This window comes from Carcharhinus amblyrhynchos, unplaced genomic scaffold (assembly GCF_965287045.1).
Source record: "Carcharhinus amblyrhynchos unplaced genomic scaffold, sCarAmb.v2.hapA scaffold_928, whole genome shotgun sequence".
NCBI lineage: Eukaryota > Metazoa > Chordata > Chondrichthyes > Carcharhiniformes > Carcharhinidae > Carcharhinus > Carcharhinus amblyrhynchos.
The window spans coordinates 72-17119 of record NW_027650668.1 but is presented as its reverse complement, the minus strand read 5'-3'; the positions used below and the strand labels follow the sequence as shown (position 1 = coordinate 17119).

Sequence of the window (17048 nt, the reverse complement as noted above, 5' to 3'; positions counted from 1 at the left end):
TGGCTGGGCCAACATTTATTGCCCATCCCTAGTTGCCCTTGTTCAGAGTCAACCACATTGCTGTGGCTCTGGAATCACACATAGAGCAGACCGGATAAGGACGGCAGATTTCCTTCCCTAAAGAACATTAGTGAACCAGATGGGTTTTTCTCACAACGGGTCATCAGTAGATTCTTAATTCCAGATATATTTTACTGAACTCCAATTCCAGTATCTGGCGTGGTGGGATCCAAACCCCAGTCCCCAGAACATTGGCTGAGTTTCTGGATTAATAGTCTAGCAATAATACCACAAGGCTGTTGCATGCTGGCCCAGTGCTCAGGCTCTGGTCTCACACCACAGCCTCCAGTGGGGTGGGAAGTAAAATGGAATCATAAAATCCCAACAGTGCAGAGAGCATTCCACCCATGCCTGCCCCATACCTATACCTTGGCCAATCCACCCAATCTGCACATCTTTGGAGTGCGGGAAGAAACCCCCACAAACGCAGGGAGAACATGTAGACTCCACAAACAGTGACCCAAGGCCGGATTTGAACCTGGGTCCACGGCACTGAGGCAGCAGTGCTAACCACTCTGCTATTGAAAACATTATCTATGTTCTCTGTAAAATGTGGTTTTGTGTTAATTGTTCATTTTATATCTTTGATGGATTTGTTAACCAATGCTGGGTATAGGATTACAGAACAGCCATGTTCTCATCAAGTTGTGGAACAGGCTTGAAAGCTTTCCCTGCTCTCCTGTCCTCTCCATTATCTTCTCACGTTCTATCCCATTCTCCAGCTCACTAAAATTGTGCTCCTGCTTCTAGTCTCCCTAACCAAGGGAAATATCTTACCTTCATCTGCCCTGTTTATTCCTTTATCTCAGGCCCAGTTTACTCAATCTCTCTTTATGGGACAGTCCTGCCATCCCTGGAACAAACCCCATGAACCTTTGTTGCATTCCCTCCAAGGCAATAACATCCTGAGGTCAGGCAACCAAAACTGCACACAGTACTCCAGCTGCGGTCTAACCAAGATCCTATCCAACTGAAGCAAGACCTCACTACTCCTCAAATCCTCTCACAATCAAGGCTAACATTTCATTGGGGTAGCGATGGCCAAGTGGTATTATCGGTAGACTATTAATTTAGAAACTCAGCTAATGTCCTGGGGACCCAGGTTCGATTCCAGCCACAGAATTCAAAAATATCTGGAATTAAAAATCTACGGATGACCATGAAACCATTGTTGGAAAGACCCATCTGGTTCACTAATGCCCTTTAGGGAAGGAAATCTGCCATCCTTACCTGGTCTGGCCTACATGTGACTCCAGAGACTCAGCAATGGTTGACTCTTAACTGCCCTCTGAAATGGCCCAGCAAGCCACTCACTTCAAGGGTGACTAGGGATGGGCAATAAATGCTGGTCTAGCCAGCGATGCCCGTGTCCCACAAATGAATAAAAAAATTAGCCGCCTTCAGAATTTTCTGCACCCGCACACTGGCCTTCAGTGACTTATGCACAAGGACACCCAGGTCCTTTTGTACAGCGGCACTTTATTTCTTACCATTTAGTAAATACTCTGCACATCTGTTTCTTCTCCCAAAGTGGATTTCCTCTCCACATTTATTTGCAGTGTTCTTGTCCACTCACCAGGTCTAGCTCATGGCCCTTCACTGTGCTGTGTCTCCTTGCCATCCCCTCAATCCCTCCTGAATCTGGCGCCTCCCTCCACTTTGTCCTTCCCTGATGTTGGTTAACAATCTCTGGTTGCATGTGGGGTCATGAGAGAGAGTGGCTGTGGAGAGTCGTTCCTCGTTGTATCGAGGAGGCTGGTTTGAGAGACTCCTGCAGCTGGTCCGTAACTGCAAAAATCCAGGTCAGATCCAAACGCACATCTGTTTGAGGGCAGAACTGGAAATCTAATCCAAGGGAGCGATGGTGGATCAGGCCTCTTACACACAGTAGCTTGGGTGCACATTGCACTCACTGAGAGACAAGCCTCAGCAGTGTACACAGCTGTGAATACTGCAGTACACTGCCATATACACTCACCATAAGGCTGAATACACTTACCCCCTCTAGTCCCTTCCCCAAGGAACCAGGCATGTCAAATAAGCTCCATTTTAAATAAGGTTTATTGTAACTGACATCAGCTCAAATTAACACAGAAAATGTTTAACATTGTGATAAAGAATGGCTGTGAATGACACAGCAAACGTGGAATGTTGATCTCCAGCGACGCAGTCAGGGAGATAAAAGGAGGGAGTGTTAAAGTTTGGTTTCTCAGTCCCTGCTCCCAGGCTCCGACATTCCATCATTCCCGCTTTTTGTATTTCTCGATGTGAGCCAGAAACCAGGCTGCTGGCAACAGGATCACAGCTGACATGACACTGAGTCCAATCACTGACTCCTGTTTAAAAAGAAAGAGACAGAATCATAGACGCCCTGCAGTAGGGGGAGAGGCCATTCAGCCCATCAAGCCTGCACCAACAACAGTCCCACCCAGGCCCCATCTCCGTAAGCTAATACATTAATCTTCCTGACAGTAAGGGGCAATTTAGCACCACCTAACCTGCACATCTTTCGGACTGACACAGACACAGGGAGAAGGTGCAGACTCTGTGCGCAAACAGTAACCCAAGTCCAGGATTCAAACCCAGGTCCCTGGCACTGTGGGGCAGGAGTGCTAACCACTGCTGATCTGCTAGTGTCATTAATGGGAATAGTGTTCAGACAGACAGCACAGTTACACAGCCACCAAGGGACAGCAGCTCACAATCACACTGTGATGCACAATAAGCCCAAGCAGGGCTGGGATGAAGGGACCCGTTCCCAGCAGAGGTCTCAGTACAGAGCAGAACAAGGCGGTCGGAGCCTCACTGCAGACACACTCGGCACAACACCAACCAGAGCGTGGGTGTACAGGGAGAGGGTCAGTGCCCAGGGAGCGCCGCACTGCCGGAGGGTCAGTGCCCAGGGAGCGCCAGTGCCCAGGGAGCGCCGCACTGCCGGAGGGTCAGTGCCCAGGGAGCGCCGCACTGTCGGAGGGTCAGTGCTGAGGGAGCGCCGCACTGTCGGAGGGTCAGTGCTGAGGGAGCGCCGCACTGTCGGAGGGTCAGTGCTGAGGGAGCGCCGCACTGTCGGAGGGTCAGTGCTGAGGGAGCGCCGCACTGTCGGAGGGTCTCTCACCGCGGTGCCGATCTCCGTCCCGGACACCTTGCTGCTGAGCCGGGCCCGCGGGCCCAGGCCGGAGCGGAACGGGCCGGTCAGGCCGGACAGGCGGACAATCCCCCGGAGAAGCGACATAATGGCGGCGGCGGCGGCAGCGACAGCGACAAGGTGAGGAGAGCGGAAATGCAGCGGCACACGTGACCCCGCCGGAAATGGCGCCGCCGGACAGGCGTCAGCGGAAATAGCGTCACTGTCACGTGACACGACTGGGCTGGCGCATGTGATCAGCCAGCTCTATGGGCCATGTGACCGGTCATGTGATCGCTGCTGCTTGCAGGATCAACACTCAGCAAATCTCAAACACTGAGAATCTGGGATCGAATTGTAATCCCCCCAATAAGGAGTGTAATCACCCCAGTGAAGAGTGTAATGATCCCAGTGAGGAATGTAATGACCCCAGCAAGAGTGTAATCACTGCAATGAGGAGTGTAATGACCCCCAATGAGGGTGTAATCACCCCAAGAAAGGAGGGTAATGACCCCAGTGAGGGTGTAATCACCCCAAGAAAGGAGGTTAATGACCCCAGTGAGGGTGTAATCACCCCAATAAGGAGTGTAATGACCTCAGTGAGGGTGTAATGATCCCAATGAGGGTGCAATCACCCCAGTGAGAGTGTAATCACTGCAGTGAGGAGTGTAATGACCCCCAATGAGGGTGTAATGACCTCCAATGAGGGTGCAATCACCCCAGTAAGGAATGCAATGACCCCAAAGGTGTAATCTCCCCCATGAGGAGTCTAATTACCCCAGCGAGGGTAATCATACCAATGAGGAGTGTAATGATCCCAGTGAGGGTGTAATCACCCCAGTGAGGAGTGTAATGATCCCTGTGAGGGTGTAATCACCCCAATAAGGAGTGTAATGATCCCAGTGAGGGTGTAATCGCCCCAATAAGGAGTGTAATGACACAGCGAAGGTTTAATCACCCCAGTGAGGGGTGTAATGACACCAGAATGGCTGTAACCACCTCAGCAAGGTTGTAATCACCCCACCAAGGCCGAAATAACATGAACAACGGGCATAATCAGAGAGGACTATAATGACCCCAGCAAGGTGCGTAATGACCCCAGTGAGGGGTGTAATAACCTTAGCAAGGCGTGTAATGTCCTCAACAAGGGGTGTAATGGCCTCAGTGAGGTGCATAATGACCGCAGGGAGTGGCGTAATTACCTCTGTGAGGGGAGTAATCACCTCGGCGAGGGGCATACTGACCTGAGTGAGGGGCGTGAACCACCAGGAGGTGGGTTAATGACCTCTGGTGAAGGGACGCTGACTTCTGAGGAGTTATTTCGGTGGCAACGAGGGAAAAAATGACACCAAGAAACTTGCTAACAGCCAGCTTAACTTGGGGGGGTTAGGCCATTGTCAGGTATCACATCTCTGTTTGGGAAATGAGACTTTTCTAAACCGCCTGTGGAGGACTCGGCCTAATACGTGGAACGCAAACGTCACTTTTTTGGGGGCTATTGACATTGTGGCAGATGAAAAGCAAAGAGTTATTCCTGTAATCACTGTGGACCATCAGCATTTGCCGTTATCCACAGCTTAACTTTCCCAGAGGTTCCAGAACCTTCCAGGAATTTACAGGCCTACTGGGCAAGTATTATAACCCTAAATCTTGCTGCTCAAACACACTTTTCCTCAGTTAGGCGAAGACTGATCTGCCACACTGGGGGTTTTTGTCATAGAATCCCTACAGTGCAGGAGGCCATTCGGCCCATCGAGTCTGCACTGACCGCAATCCCACCCAGGTCCTACCCCCATATCCCTACATATTTTACCCGCTAATCCCTCTAACCTACGCATCTCGGGACTCTAAGAGACAATCTTTGGGATGGCCAATCAACCTAACCCAGCAAATCTTTGGGAGGAAACCGGAGCACCCGGAGGAAACCCACGCAGACACGAGGAGAATGTGCAAACTCCACACAGACAGCGACCTGAGCCAGGAATCGAACCTGGGTCCCCGGAGCTGTGAAGCAGCAGTGCTAACCCACTGTGTCGCCCTATTTATGCCATCAGGAGGTTCCGAGATATGGAAAATGGTTCAGGTTTGCCAGGATTTCACTGTCCACTTCAATCAATGAGGGAGGCAGTTTGCTGTGAGCTGACGGGAAGATTTCATTCTCCAGATATTTAGTGGAAGACCCTACGTTTCAGAGGGGTGATCTGATAGAAATCTACAGATAGCATAGTGGATTAGCACTGCTGCCTCACAGCTCCAGGGACTCAGGTTCCATTCCCAGCTCGGGTCACTGTCTGTGTGGAGTTTGCACATTCTCCCCGTGTCTGCGTGGGTTTCCTTCAGGTGCTCCAGTTTCCTCCCACAGTCCAAAGATGTGCGGGTTAGGTTGATTGGCTACGCTAAAATTGCCCCTTAGTGTACTAGGATGCGTAGGTTAGAGGGATTAGCGGGTAAAACACGTAGGGATATGGGGTCGGTGGAGACTCAATGGGCTGAAGGGCCTCTTTCTGCACTGTAGTGTTCTATGATCCTCTACAGGATATTTACAGGGAAGGGCAGGGTAGATAAGGATAAAATGTTTTCATCAGCTGAAGGCTCTAGAACCAGGGCCCCATGATGTAAAAATTCAGGCCAAGCGTTCAGGAGAGTTGTTAGAAATACTCCCACACGCAGAGAGTGGAACTCTGTTCCTCAGACAACAGCAGATGCTGGTTCCAATGCTAGGTTTAAGCCTGAGACACCCCTTTTATTGAGCAGGGATATGGGCCTAGGGCAGGTTCTTGGAGATCGGCCGTGGTCTCATTGAACAGCAGAGTGGCCCTGAGGGGCTGAATGGCCTCCTCCTGTTCCCGAGCGTTGACACAGATCTCAGTCCCAGAACCAATACTCAAACCGTGGCCACCTTGAAGCTCAATGACTTGAGGTTGGAGTGATGGCATTGTGAGTTGAAGTTTTGACATGAGATACACAGCAAGGCAAGTGGAGAAGGGTTGGTGCACTATGGTTTAACCCCGGTTCTCACCGAGATAAAAGCCTGTCACAGTTCTGTTTACAAAGACTGCAGTTTGGATCTTATCGTAGCAGTGACAAATTTTAAATCTCTCACTCAGATTACACGCCATTCTTCTAAACCCTGGACCCCTTCTACTGACAGAACAGCCCCCCCACCCCAGTAATCAGCCTGTGCTCCCTCTCATGGAAGTTCTATCCTTTAGGTAAAGACTCCCCAAACCATGCAGAGCATCCCCATAATCCAAAGCCTGTAACATTGCTGCAAACATTTCTCTCAACCGTAACTCTCTTGCAAAAAAAGGGTAACTTGGCATTTGCTGTGTCATTTCCCCGTTGCATCATCCTGTTAACTGAGAGGTTCATTTGGAGCAGGAGAAAGCCACGCGGCTGATCGAACCAGCTCAGCTGGATCCACGGCCAGCGATCCACCATATTCCTGCACGATCCCCATATCCTGGAACGTCACCAGCATCCGGCAATCTATTTGCAGGGAACGTTGGACTGCTGCTCTTCGAACTAACGCTTACACAGCACGGGGGGGGGAGCTGTTTGCGCTGTGTCACAGGGCCTGATCTCCGCACGAGGAACTTGCGTAAACCCTGGCAAACGTCTCCCAACACTGGCTTATGCAACGTCAGCTCGAAAAACCACAATTTAATCCGCTTCCACCCCACACACACACACACGCTCGAGCAGATCATTCCACGTTCAAACTCTGTCCTAATGCACTTTAGATTTAGCAGAAGTACCTGTGTGAAGTGTTATTGTAGGGCACACAAGTAAATTCCTCCCACAAGCAGCAGGGAGGCAAGGGACCAGATAATGGATCTGATGTGATAGAAACAGGAGGTGGCCATTCGAGCCTGTTCCACCATTCATTTTGATCGTAGAACATTACAGCGCAGTACAGGTCCTTTGACCCCTCGATGTTGCGCCGACCTGTGAAACCAATCTAAAGCCCATCTAACCTACACTATTCCAATATCATCCATATCTTTATAGAATGACCATTTAAATGCCCTTAACGTTGGCGAGTCCACTACTGTTGCAGGCAGGGCATTCCACACCCTTACAACTGAGTAAAGAACCTACCCTGACATCTCTATCTATCACCCCTCAATTTAAAGCTATGTTCCCTCATGCTTGCCATCTCCATCCGAGGAAAAAGGCTCTCACTGTCCACCCTATCTAACCCTCTGATCATCTTGTATGCCTCGACTAAGTCACCTTTTAACCTCCTTCTCTCTAAGGAAAACAGCCTCAAGTCCCTCAGCCTTTCCTCATAGGACCTTCCCACCGTACCAGGCAACATCCTGGTAAACCTCCTCTGCACCCTTTCCAACGCCTCCACGTCCTTCCTACAATGCGGCGACCAGAACTGGACACAATACCCCAAGTGCGGCCACACCAGAGTTTTGTACAGCTGCAACATGACCTCACGGCTCTGAAGTTCAATCCCTCTACCAATAAAAGCCTTCTTAACAACCCTGGGTGCCAACTTTCAGGGATCTATGCACATGGATTCCAAAGTCCATTCATATTGATCATGGCTGATCATTCAAATTCAACATCCTGATTCCCCCGCTTCCCCCTCGTATCCTTTTAGCCCCAAGAGCGATGTGTGATTTCAGGAAGAAATTAGATAATGTTTTGGCCTCAACTACTTTCTGTGGGAGTGAATTCCACTGCTCTCTGGGTGAAGAAATTTCTCCTCACCTCAGTTCTAAAAGGTTTACCCCTTATCCTCAAACTATCACCCCCTAGTTCTGGACTCCCCCACCATCGGAAACATTCTTTCTGAATCTACCCTGTCTAACCCTGTTAGAATTTTATAAGTTTCTCTGAAATCCCCTCTCACTCTTCTAAACTCCAGTGAATATAATCCTAACCGCCTTTAGTCTCTCAGCTCTGGCCCCCAACACCAAGACTCAGAAGAGGAGAATAAAAACGGAATTGCTTTCAAAATGGTTTTTTTTAATGAAATAAAAGATTAAAAAGGACTGTGAAAATCTGGTTAAAAAGAAAACACCACGCGAGAATTCGAGCAGACCTAATACACATTGACTCACAGCTCTGCCAGAGTGGAGGATTCCCAAGTTGCCCAACACTGCCAGTAGAATGTTACAATACATCGTGGTTCTTAATCATGGCACACAAAGAGGAAACGGGAGCGATTTTGGGAGGTGCTGGTGAAAGAGTTTGCAGGACGGCAAAGATTTCAGATGCCTTCTGCGCCGCAGGGTGCTGCCAGAAGCTGATCCGACAACCTGGGGGCAAACGTACCAGGGGTGGGGGTCCCACCACAGTCACTGCTCAGGACTCTGGGGGAAGAGGGTACGGGTCCCACCACAGTCACTGCTCAGGACTCTGGGGGAGGGGGTACGGGTCCCACCACAGTCACTGCCCAGGACTCTGGGGGAGGGGGTACGGGTCCCACCACAGTCACTGCTCAGGACTCTGGGGGAGAGGGTACGGGTCCCACCACAGTCACTGCTCAGGACTCTGGGGGAGAGGGTACGGGTCCCACCACAGTCACTGCTCAGGTCTCTGGGGGAGAGGGTACGGGTCCCACCACAGTCACTGCTCAGGACTCTGGGGGAAGAGGGTACGGGTCCCACCACAGTCACTGCTCAGGACTCTGGGGGAGAGGGTACGGGTCCCACCACAGTCACTGCCCAGGACTCTGGGGGGACCCACCACAGTCACTGCCCGAGTAACGGCCACTGGGCCTCAGTAGCACCATTCCCCAGTCTAAAAACACTCGGCAAACTGTGGCGGGGCAGGGGGGTTGGGGGGGAGAGCTGTGGAACACCTTATCCAGATTTCACCACCCCTCCCCAATCCCCACGGACCCCACCAACTCCTTCGAAAAGCGGATTCAGTAACCCCCCCACCCCACCCCACCCAAAGCGGCTCCCAGCCCCTCGGCAATCACCAGCAAGATTCTCCCCAGGAAACCTGGAAGCGTTGTGACACCTTAGGCACCCTCCCCCCCCCCAACCTCAGCGAGAGCGTCACCGTAGAGAAAGAAGACAATGATCCCACTAGAGACAAAGCACGGCTTGTTAACCCAATGAACGACGGAATGTGAAAAGCTAACGACCGGATGCCAGAACTCTCGACAGGCAGAAACACGCTGTATCTGTCAGGGGTCGGCCGGGGAAGGGGATCCCCGGCTCCTCAACCAACAAAGCGGAATTTCAGTACTAATCCCTCCCCCCCGGCCAGCTGGATTTCGGCCAGGCTAACTGTTGTCTTCTGCCTCTCGTTCGAAGAGCTGAGTTCCACTGTGGCTTCTGCTGGCAGGTTCGTGTCTGTCAGCAAGACCTTCTGGGGAAGCTTACTGAAGTTCAGGAGCACTAAAAAGCGGTCGCTTTGGTCCCATATGCGAGTGTAGACGTACACCTCTTCATTGCCGTACACCGATTCAAATTCGCCGTACAGCAGGGAACGTTCTTTAATTTTCATCAAGCTGAGCTCCTTCAGCAGAGACAGGAGAGATGGCGCAGACCTCTGACCCTACACCGAGGGGGAAGGAAAGACACAGTCAATACCCTAACCCTCCATTCACAGCCTCTTCCCAATTCATCAACTTAAAAAGCACAAATTCCGTCCCGGTATAGGAGAAACGGCAGCCGTTTTCATCAAGATAAACTCCCGCGATGTCCAGTGTGTGTGTGGGACCCGTACCCCAGTGAGAGTCAGTGTGTGTGTGGGACCCGTACCCCAGTGAGAGTCAGAGTGTGTGGGGCACCCGTACCCCAGTGAGAGTCAGTGTGTGTGTGGGACCCGTACCCCAGTGAGAGTCAGTGTGTGTGGGACCCGTACCCCAGTGAGAGTCAGTGTGTGTGTGGGACCCGTACCCCAGTGAGAGTCAGTGTGTGTGTGGGACCCGTACCCCAGTGAGAGTCAGTGTGTGTGGGACCCGTACCCCAGTGAGAGTCAGTGTGTGTGTGGGACCCGTACCCCAGTGAGAGTCAGTGTGTGTGTTTGGGACCCGTACCCCAGTGAGAGTCACTGTGTGTGTGGGACCCGTACCCCAGTGAGAGTCAGTGTGTGTGTGTGTGGGACCCGTACCCCAGTGAGAGTCAGTGTGTGTGTGGGACCCGTACCCCAGTGAGAGTCAGTATGTGTGTGGGACCCGTACCCCAGTGAGAGTCAGTGTGTGTGTGTGGGACCCGTACCCCAGTGAGAGTCAGTGTGTGTGTTTGGGACCCGTACCCCAGTGAGAGTCACTGTGTGTGTGGGACCCGTACCCCAGTGAGAGTCAGTGTGTGTGTGTGTGGGACCCGTACCCCAGTGAGAGTCAGTGTGTGTGTGGGACCCGTACCCCAGTGAGAGTCAGTGTGTGTGTGTGACCCGTACCCCAGTGAGAGTCAGTGTGTGTGGGACCCGTACCCCAGTGAGAGTCAGTGTGTGTGTGGGACCCGTACCCCAGTGAGAGTCAGTGTGTGTGTGGGACCCGTACCCCAGTGAGAGTCAGTGTGTGTGTGGGACCCGTACCCCAGTGAGAGTCAGTGTGTGTGTGGGACCCGTACCCCAGTGAGAGTCAGTGTGTGTGTGGGACCCGTACCCCAGTGAGAGTCAGTGTGTGTGTGGGACCCGTACCCCAGTGAGAGTCAGTGTGTGTGTGGGACCCGTACCCCAGTGAGAGTCAGTGTGTGTGTGGGACCCGTACCCCAGTGAGAGTCAGTGTGTGTGTGTGTGTGTGGGGATCTGTACACTGACCTCCACTGTCTCATTTAGACGTGGTGCAGGTTGATGGCTGGCTCTTGAGGTGAAGCCTCCATTAGCTGAAGTGTTCCACTTCATCCATGGTGTTTTAAGATGCAATGGCTGCAGAGGGAACACAAGGCAAGAGGACGTCAGCTAAATTTTAACAGCCTAACACACAGATCGACTCTTGTCTCCAATTTACACCCAGCCTGGCCCCACACCCAGCAATGCTCTAAAAGACCCAGATCATCTGTGTTCAGCAACGCTGGTTTGAGGGGTAGATATTGGCCCTGGGAACTCGGGGGGGGGGGGGGTCCACCGTCTGTCAATAGCAGCTGTGAAACCTTTTACACCCACCCCAAGAATGCAGGTTCCCCAGAGTTTAACATCTCAGCCTGAAAGACAGCACCTCCCCAGCAGCACGGCACCCCCTCGGCACCAACCCGCCCGCAGTGCGGCACCCCCTCGGCACCGACCCGCCCGCAGCGCGGCACCCCCTGGGGGTGGACTGGGTGTCAGATTGGGATTGAACCCTGAGTTGGCGTCAATGCTGAAGGCAGCAGCAGCAGCAGCAAAGCCAATGAGCTGCAGAGTGCGTTGGAGGGGATTCTCTTCCAGCTCCAAGGGGGAGTTTTAACTCCAGTCCTGAGTATGTTTTCTCCTCCAGGGAGCTCCCCCACCACCGCCCCCACCCCCCCACCCCGCCCCCCCCCCACCACGCCCCCCCCCCCCCCCACTCCGCCCCCCCGCCTCGTCCAGCCGAGATCACCAGGAAGCAGTGGCCATACCTGGGTGTCCTGCAGTCCGATCTCATCTCCGTAATAAATGAAAGGTGTTCCGGGGAGTGTGAAGAGCATCACGTGTACCAGGCCGTGTAGATGGGGCTCCAGCGATGAGGCTATGTGTCCAACCTCATAGCCACTCAGCTACAGACAGAGGGAGGAAAGCTCTGAGTCAGTGACTGTGTTCACTCAGTCAACACCCCTCCCCGACTCACCCCACCCCCCCCTCCGTCTACCCCTCCCCGACTCACCCCACCCCCTCCGTCTACCCCACCCCCTCCGTCTACCCCTCCCCGACTCGCACCTCCCCCACCCTCCGTCTACCCCTCCCCGACTCGCACCTCCCCCCGTCTACCCCTCCCCGACTCGCACCTCCCCCCGTCTACCCCTCCCCGACTCGCACCTCCCCCCCGTCTACCCCTCCCCGACTCGCACCTCCCCCCGTCTACCCCTCCCCGACTCGCACCTCCCCCCGTCTACCCCTCCCCGACTCGCACCTCCCCCCGTCTACCCCTCCCCGACTCGCACCTCCCCCCGTCTACCCCTCCCCGACTCGCACCTCCCCCCCCCCAACGTCTACCCCTCCCCGACTCGCACCTCCCCCCCGTCTACCCCTCCCCGACTCGCCCCACCCCCCGTCTACCCCTCCCCGACTCGCCCCACCCCCCGTCTACCCCTCCCCGACTCGCCCCACCCCCCGTCTACCCCTCCCCGACTCGCACCTCCCCCCCCGTCTACCCCTCCCCGACTCGCCCCACCCCCCGTCTACCCCTCCCCGACTCGCCCCACCCCCCGTCTACCCCTCCCCGACTCGCACCTCCCCCCCCGTCTACCCCTCCCCGACTCACACCTCCCCCCCCGTCTACCCCTCCCCGACTCGCAACTCCCCCCCCCGTCTACCCCTCCCCGACTCGCACCTCCCCCCCCCGCCGTCTACCCCTCCCCGACTCGCACCTCCCCCCCCCGCCGTCTACCCCTCCCCGACTCGCACCTCCCCCCCCGCCGTCTACCCCTCCCGTCTAGCACCCCTCCCGTCTCCCCTCGCCGACCGTCCCCAACTTGCACCACCCGCCCCCTGACTCCCCCCTTAACCTCCCCTCTGGCCTCTTCCCCGACTCCCCCAGCACAACACCCCCCCCCCAACTCCAACTCCCCCAGCACAACACCCCCCCCCAACTCCAACTCCCCCAGCACAACACCCCCCCCCAACTCCGACTCCCCCAGCACAACACCCCCCCCAACTCCGACTCCCCCAGCACAACACCCCCCCCAACTCCGACTCCCCCAGCACAACACCCCCCCCCAACTCCGACTCCCCCAGCACAACACCCCCCCCCAACTCCGACTCCCCCAGCACAACACCCCCCCCCAACTCCGACTCCCCCAGCACAACACCCCCCCCCGACTCCCCCAGCACAACACCCCCCCCCCGACTCCCCCAGCACAACACCCCCCCCAACTCCGACTCCCCCAGCACAACACCCCCCCCAACTCCGACTCCCCCAGCACAACACCCCCCCCAACTCCGACTCCCCCAGCACAACACCCCCCCCCCCAACTCCGACTCCCCCAGCACAACACCCCCCCCAACTCTGACTCCCCCAGCACAACACCCCCCCCCCTCTCCAATTCCCCCTCCATCGGCCCACTCCCACTCACTCATCCCCACTCCCCTACCCCCCAGGTTGAGCTGAGGGGCAATCCGAACAGGACGGGGGAGGGAGGGAGAGACCACGCGCGTTGCCCGGTCCACTTACCGCCCAGCTGGGCCAGGTTTGGCCGCAGCTCTGGATGTAGCTCTCCACACCCCGCCGCACGATCGTGGCGTTCGGAGGGTTGGACGCGAGGAGCGTCTCCCGCAGGTAGTAACTGAACAGAAGGTCGGCGTCCGATTGGTTCAACAGCCTCAGAACTTCCTCACTCTTCTTCTCCACTGTTGCAATGACCAGGGCCCTAGGGGGAACGTCACAGTAACTTCATTGCAGTGTTAATGTCAGCCTTAGTTGTGACTAATAAATATACTTAACAGGGGAGGGGGGGGGTTAATATTCAGTTGAAGGTGATCACGGGGCGGGGGATTTGGCCCAGACTGGCACAGTTTCCACTTACCTTGGTTTCTCGTCCACCGAGAAGTTCTTGGTGAGGTTCTGCCACTCTACAACCCGGCCAGGAGCCTGCCAAACAAATCACCGAGTCAGTGACTCCCATCTCACACCCAGCCTGGCACTCAACTACACTCCCAGCTAGAGCAACGGGCACCGGGGGAAAGGGGAGAGGGGGGGGAAGGGGGAAAGAGAGAGGGGGGGGAAGGGGGAAAGAGAAAGGGGAGAGGGGGGGTTCCGAGGGAGAGACCCCCACTCCCCCTGAATCAGGAGAGACGTGTGTGGGGTACTCACAGAGGTCAGGACTTGCTCAATCCCCCGCAGGCGCAGTCCATCCAGACCCTTCTGCAGCCAGTAACGAAATGCTTCCTTCTCCTGTCAAACACACACACACACACACAGGTTAATTCCTGTCCATTTCCCCACCTCCACCCCACTCCAACAGGAAACCCAGCCCATCCCATCCCATCCGGGCCCTTCCTGTCAAAGCGCTCGCTCACAATTCCTGCTATTTTGACAATGAAAGCAGCCAGCGGAAAGATGTTCAATGGGACTGTGGATGTGGAGAGGATGTGGTTCCTGCCCAGTTGAGGCTCCCTCGCTGAATGTTTTTAAGGCAAGGGATAGATAAATTTTTGAACAGTAGAGGAATTAAGGGAGCAGGCGGCTGAGTGGAGCTGCGTCCGTCCACAAAAAGATCAGCCGTGATCTTATTGAATGGCGGAGCGGGGCCTGAGCAGCCCACTCCAGCTCCAATATTCTCTGAACTGGGTCTTATTTAGAGTCTCCAGTCACAGACAGCACCTCAGCAAGCCACTTCTGGCCTGCAACCCTCGCCTCTGCCTGCAAATGCCCTGTGGGGGACTATTCGACGCACAGAGGCTCCCACCCACCATCGGATCCAGCCGGACGCTCCCACGCGCGCACACGCACTTTTCCCAGCGGAGGTGTCACGGAACAGCAGGTAACTCCCTCCTGCTGGGAAGACCGTTCTGAGGGATGGGAGGCGACCCCCTATCCACTCGCACGGGGGGGTGGGACTTGGGACACAGAAGACAATCCCTCACTGCGCAGACAGAGAGGGCCACATACCTGTAACAAATCCACACTGCCAGCAGTTGTGTTGAAGTTAATTCCAAACCACTCCTGGTTTCCTTTGTAATTGGGAGTCAGATCCAGAATAACCTTGATACCTGTTCGGACACAAAGACTGACTGAGTTTCACAGGCTGGGAATGCTTGGTTACAGGACGGTTACAGTGTGAGGTTATTACCCTGGGTTACAGGATAGTTACAATGTGAGGTTATTATCCTGGGTTACAGGATAGTTACAATGTGAAGTTATTCACACAGTGCCCTGGGTTACAGGATGGTTACAGTGTGAGGTTATTACCCTGGGTTACAGGATGGTTACAGTGCGAGGTTATTCACACAGTGCCCTGGGTTACAGGATGGTTAGTGTGAGGTTATTACCCTGGGTTACAGGATGGTTACAGTGTGAGGTTATTCACATAGTGCTCTGGGTTACAGGATGGTTACAGTGCGAGGTTATTCACATAGTGCCCTGGGTTACAGGATGGTTAGTGTGAAGTTATTACCCTGGGTTACAGGATGGTTACAGTGTGAGGTTATTCACATAGTGCCCTGGGTTACAGGATGGTTAGTGTGAGGTTATTACCCTGGGTTACAGGATGGTTACAGTGTGAGGTTATTCACATAGTGCCCTGGGTTACAGGATGGTTACAGTGCGAGGTTATTCAGATAGTGCCCTGGGTTACAGGATGGTTACAGTGTGAGGTTATTCACACAGTGCCCTGGGTTACAGGATGGTTAGTGTGAGGTTATTACCCTGGGTTACAGGATGGTTACAGTGTGAGGTTATTCACACAGTGCCCTGGGTTACAGGATGGTTACAGTGCGAGGTTATTCAGACAGTGCTCTGGGTTACAGGATGGTTACAATGTGAGGTTATTCACATAGTGCCCTGGGTTACAGGATGGTTACAGTGTGAGGTTATTCACATAGTGCCCTGGGTTACAGGATGGTTACAGTGTCAGGACAGTCACACATCACCCGGGGTTACAGGAGGATGGTGTACAGTTTGACAGGGAGTTCTGGTAGGTGTCTGCCTCCTGTCTGTGTGTGTTTTTAGGCACTCTAGCCAGTGGGTGTTCTGATTACCTTTCCTCCTTGCCGTTTCCAGAAGCTTCTCCAGCTGCTCCAGGTTGCCCAGTTTGCTGTCGATTTCCGTGAGGTTGGTCTCATTGATGTTGTCAGCAGTGTTCTTATGGATTGGGCCGATGATAATGCTTTTTACCTTGAGGGCAGCAATTTCCTCCATTCTGTCTCCCACTCCTGCACACAACAGATAGTTTCACATTCCCATTACCGACTCCATTTCCGAATTACACATTATATTCAGTTCACTTCCATTCCTCACACCCACACTGCGCCCCACTAGTACACAGAATGTATACCACCTATACTGCAGCAGAGAAGAAATTAGATATCGCTCTTGGGGCTAAAGGGATATGGGACTGACAGAGGGTGGTGGGAAATCAGGATATTGAATTTGACAGTCAGTCATGATCAAAATGAATGGGGGAGCAGGCAGAAAGGGCCAAATGGCCTCCTCCTGCTTTGAGTTTCTATGTTCACCCATTTGATACCATATACATGGTAGTTACTCTATATGATGTATACAGTCCATGTGTCCCTGTACCTACAGCACGACTGCAGCAGTTTGCCACCATCGCTGAAGGCAATTAGGATCTGGGAAAAATACTGCGTGCGTCCAGCCAGCGAGGCCCAAGTACCCGAAAGAAATGGTGACACCCCCCACCCAGGAGACACAAATACCACATAGGGACTGTATACACCATAGGGACTTTATATATATATATACATATATATGGAGTGGCACGGTAGCGCAGTGGTTAGCACTGCTGCCTCGCAGTTCCAGGGACCTGGGTTCAATTCCCGGCTTGGGTCACCGTCTGCACATTCTCCCCGTGTCTGCGTGGGTTTCCTCCGGGTGCTCCGGTTTCCTCCCACAGTCTGAAAGACGTGTGGGTTAGGGTGCATTGGCCGTGCTAAAATTGATCCGTGGGGTCCTGGGATGTGTAGGTTTAGGGGGATTAGTGGGGTAAATATATGGGGTTACAGGGATAGGGCCTGGATTTGTGCGGGGGTGGGGAGGATGCGGTGGAGGGAGGGACAGTGGCGGGGATAGGGCCTGGATTGGGGGGGAGGAGAT

General features: G+C 54.1%; 1 protein-coding gene across 1 annotated transcript; it reads right to left on the bottom strand.

Moving 5' to 3' along the window:
- Positions 1–8146: 8146 nt before the first annotated feature.
- On the bottom strand, positions 8147–16170 carry LOC145340322 (amino acid transporter heavy chain SLC3A2-like). The gene is made up of 8 exons (XM_080184775.1): positions 15974–16170; positions 14886–14986; positions 14088–14168; positions 13801–13865; positions 13449–13644; positions 11698–11835; positions 10922–11029; positions 8147–9712 (listed from the first exon to the last, which is right to left on the bottom strand). The coding sequence occupies exons 1-8, from the start codon at positions 16131–16133 to the stop codon at positions 9374–9376; spliced, it is 1188 nt and encodes a 395-aa protein (XP_080040901.1). The 5' UTR covers positions 16134–16170; the 3' UTR covers positions 8147–9373.
- Positions 16171–17048: the final 878 nt, after the last annotated feature.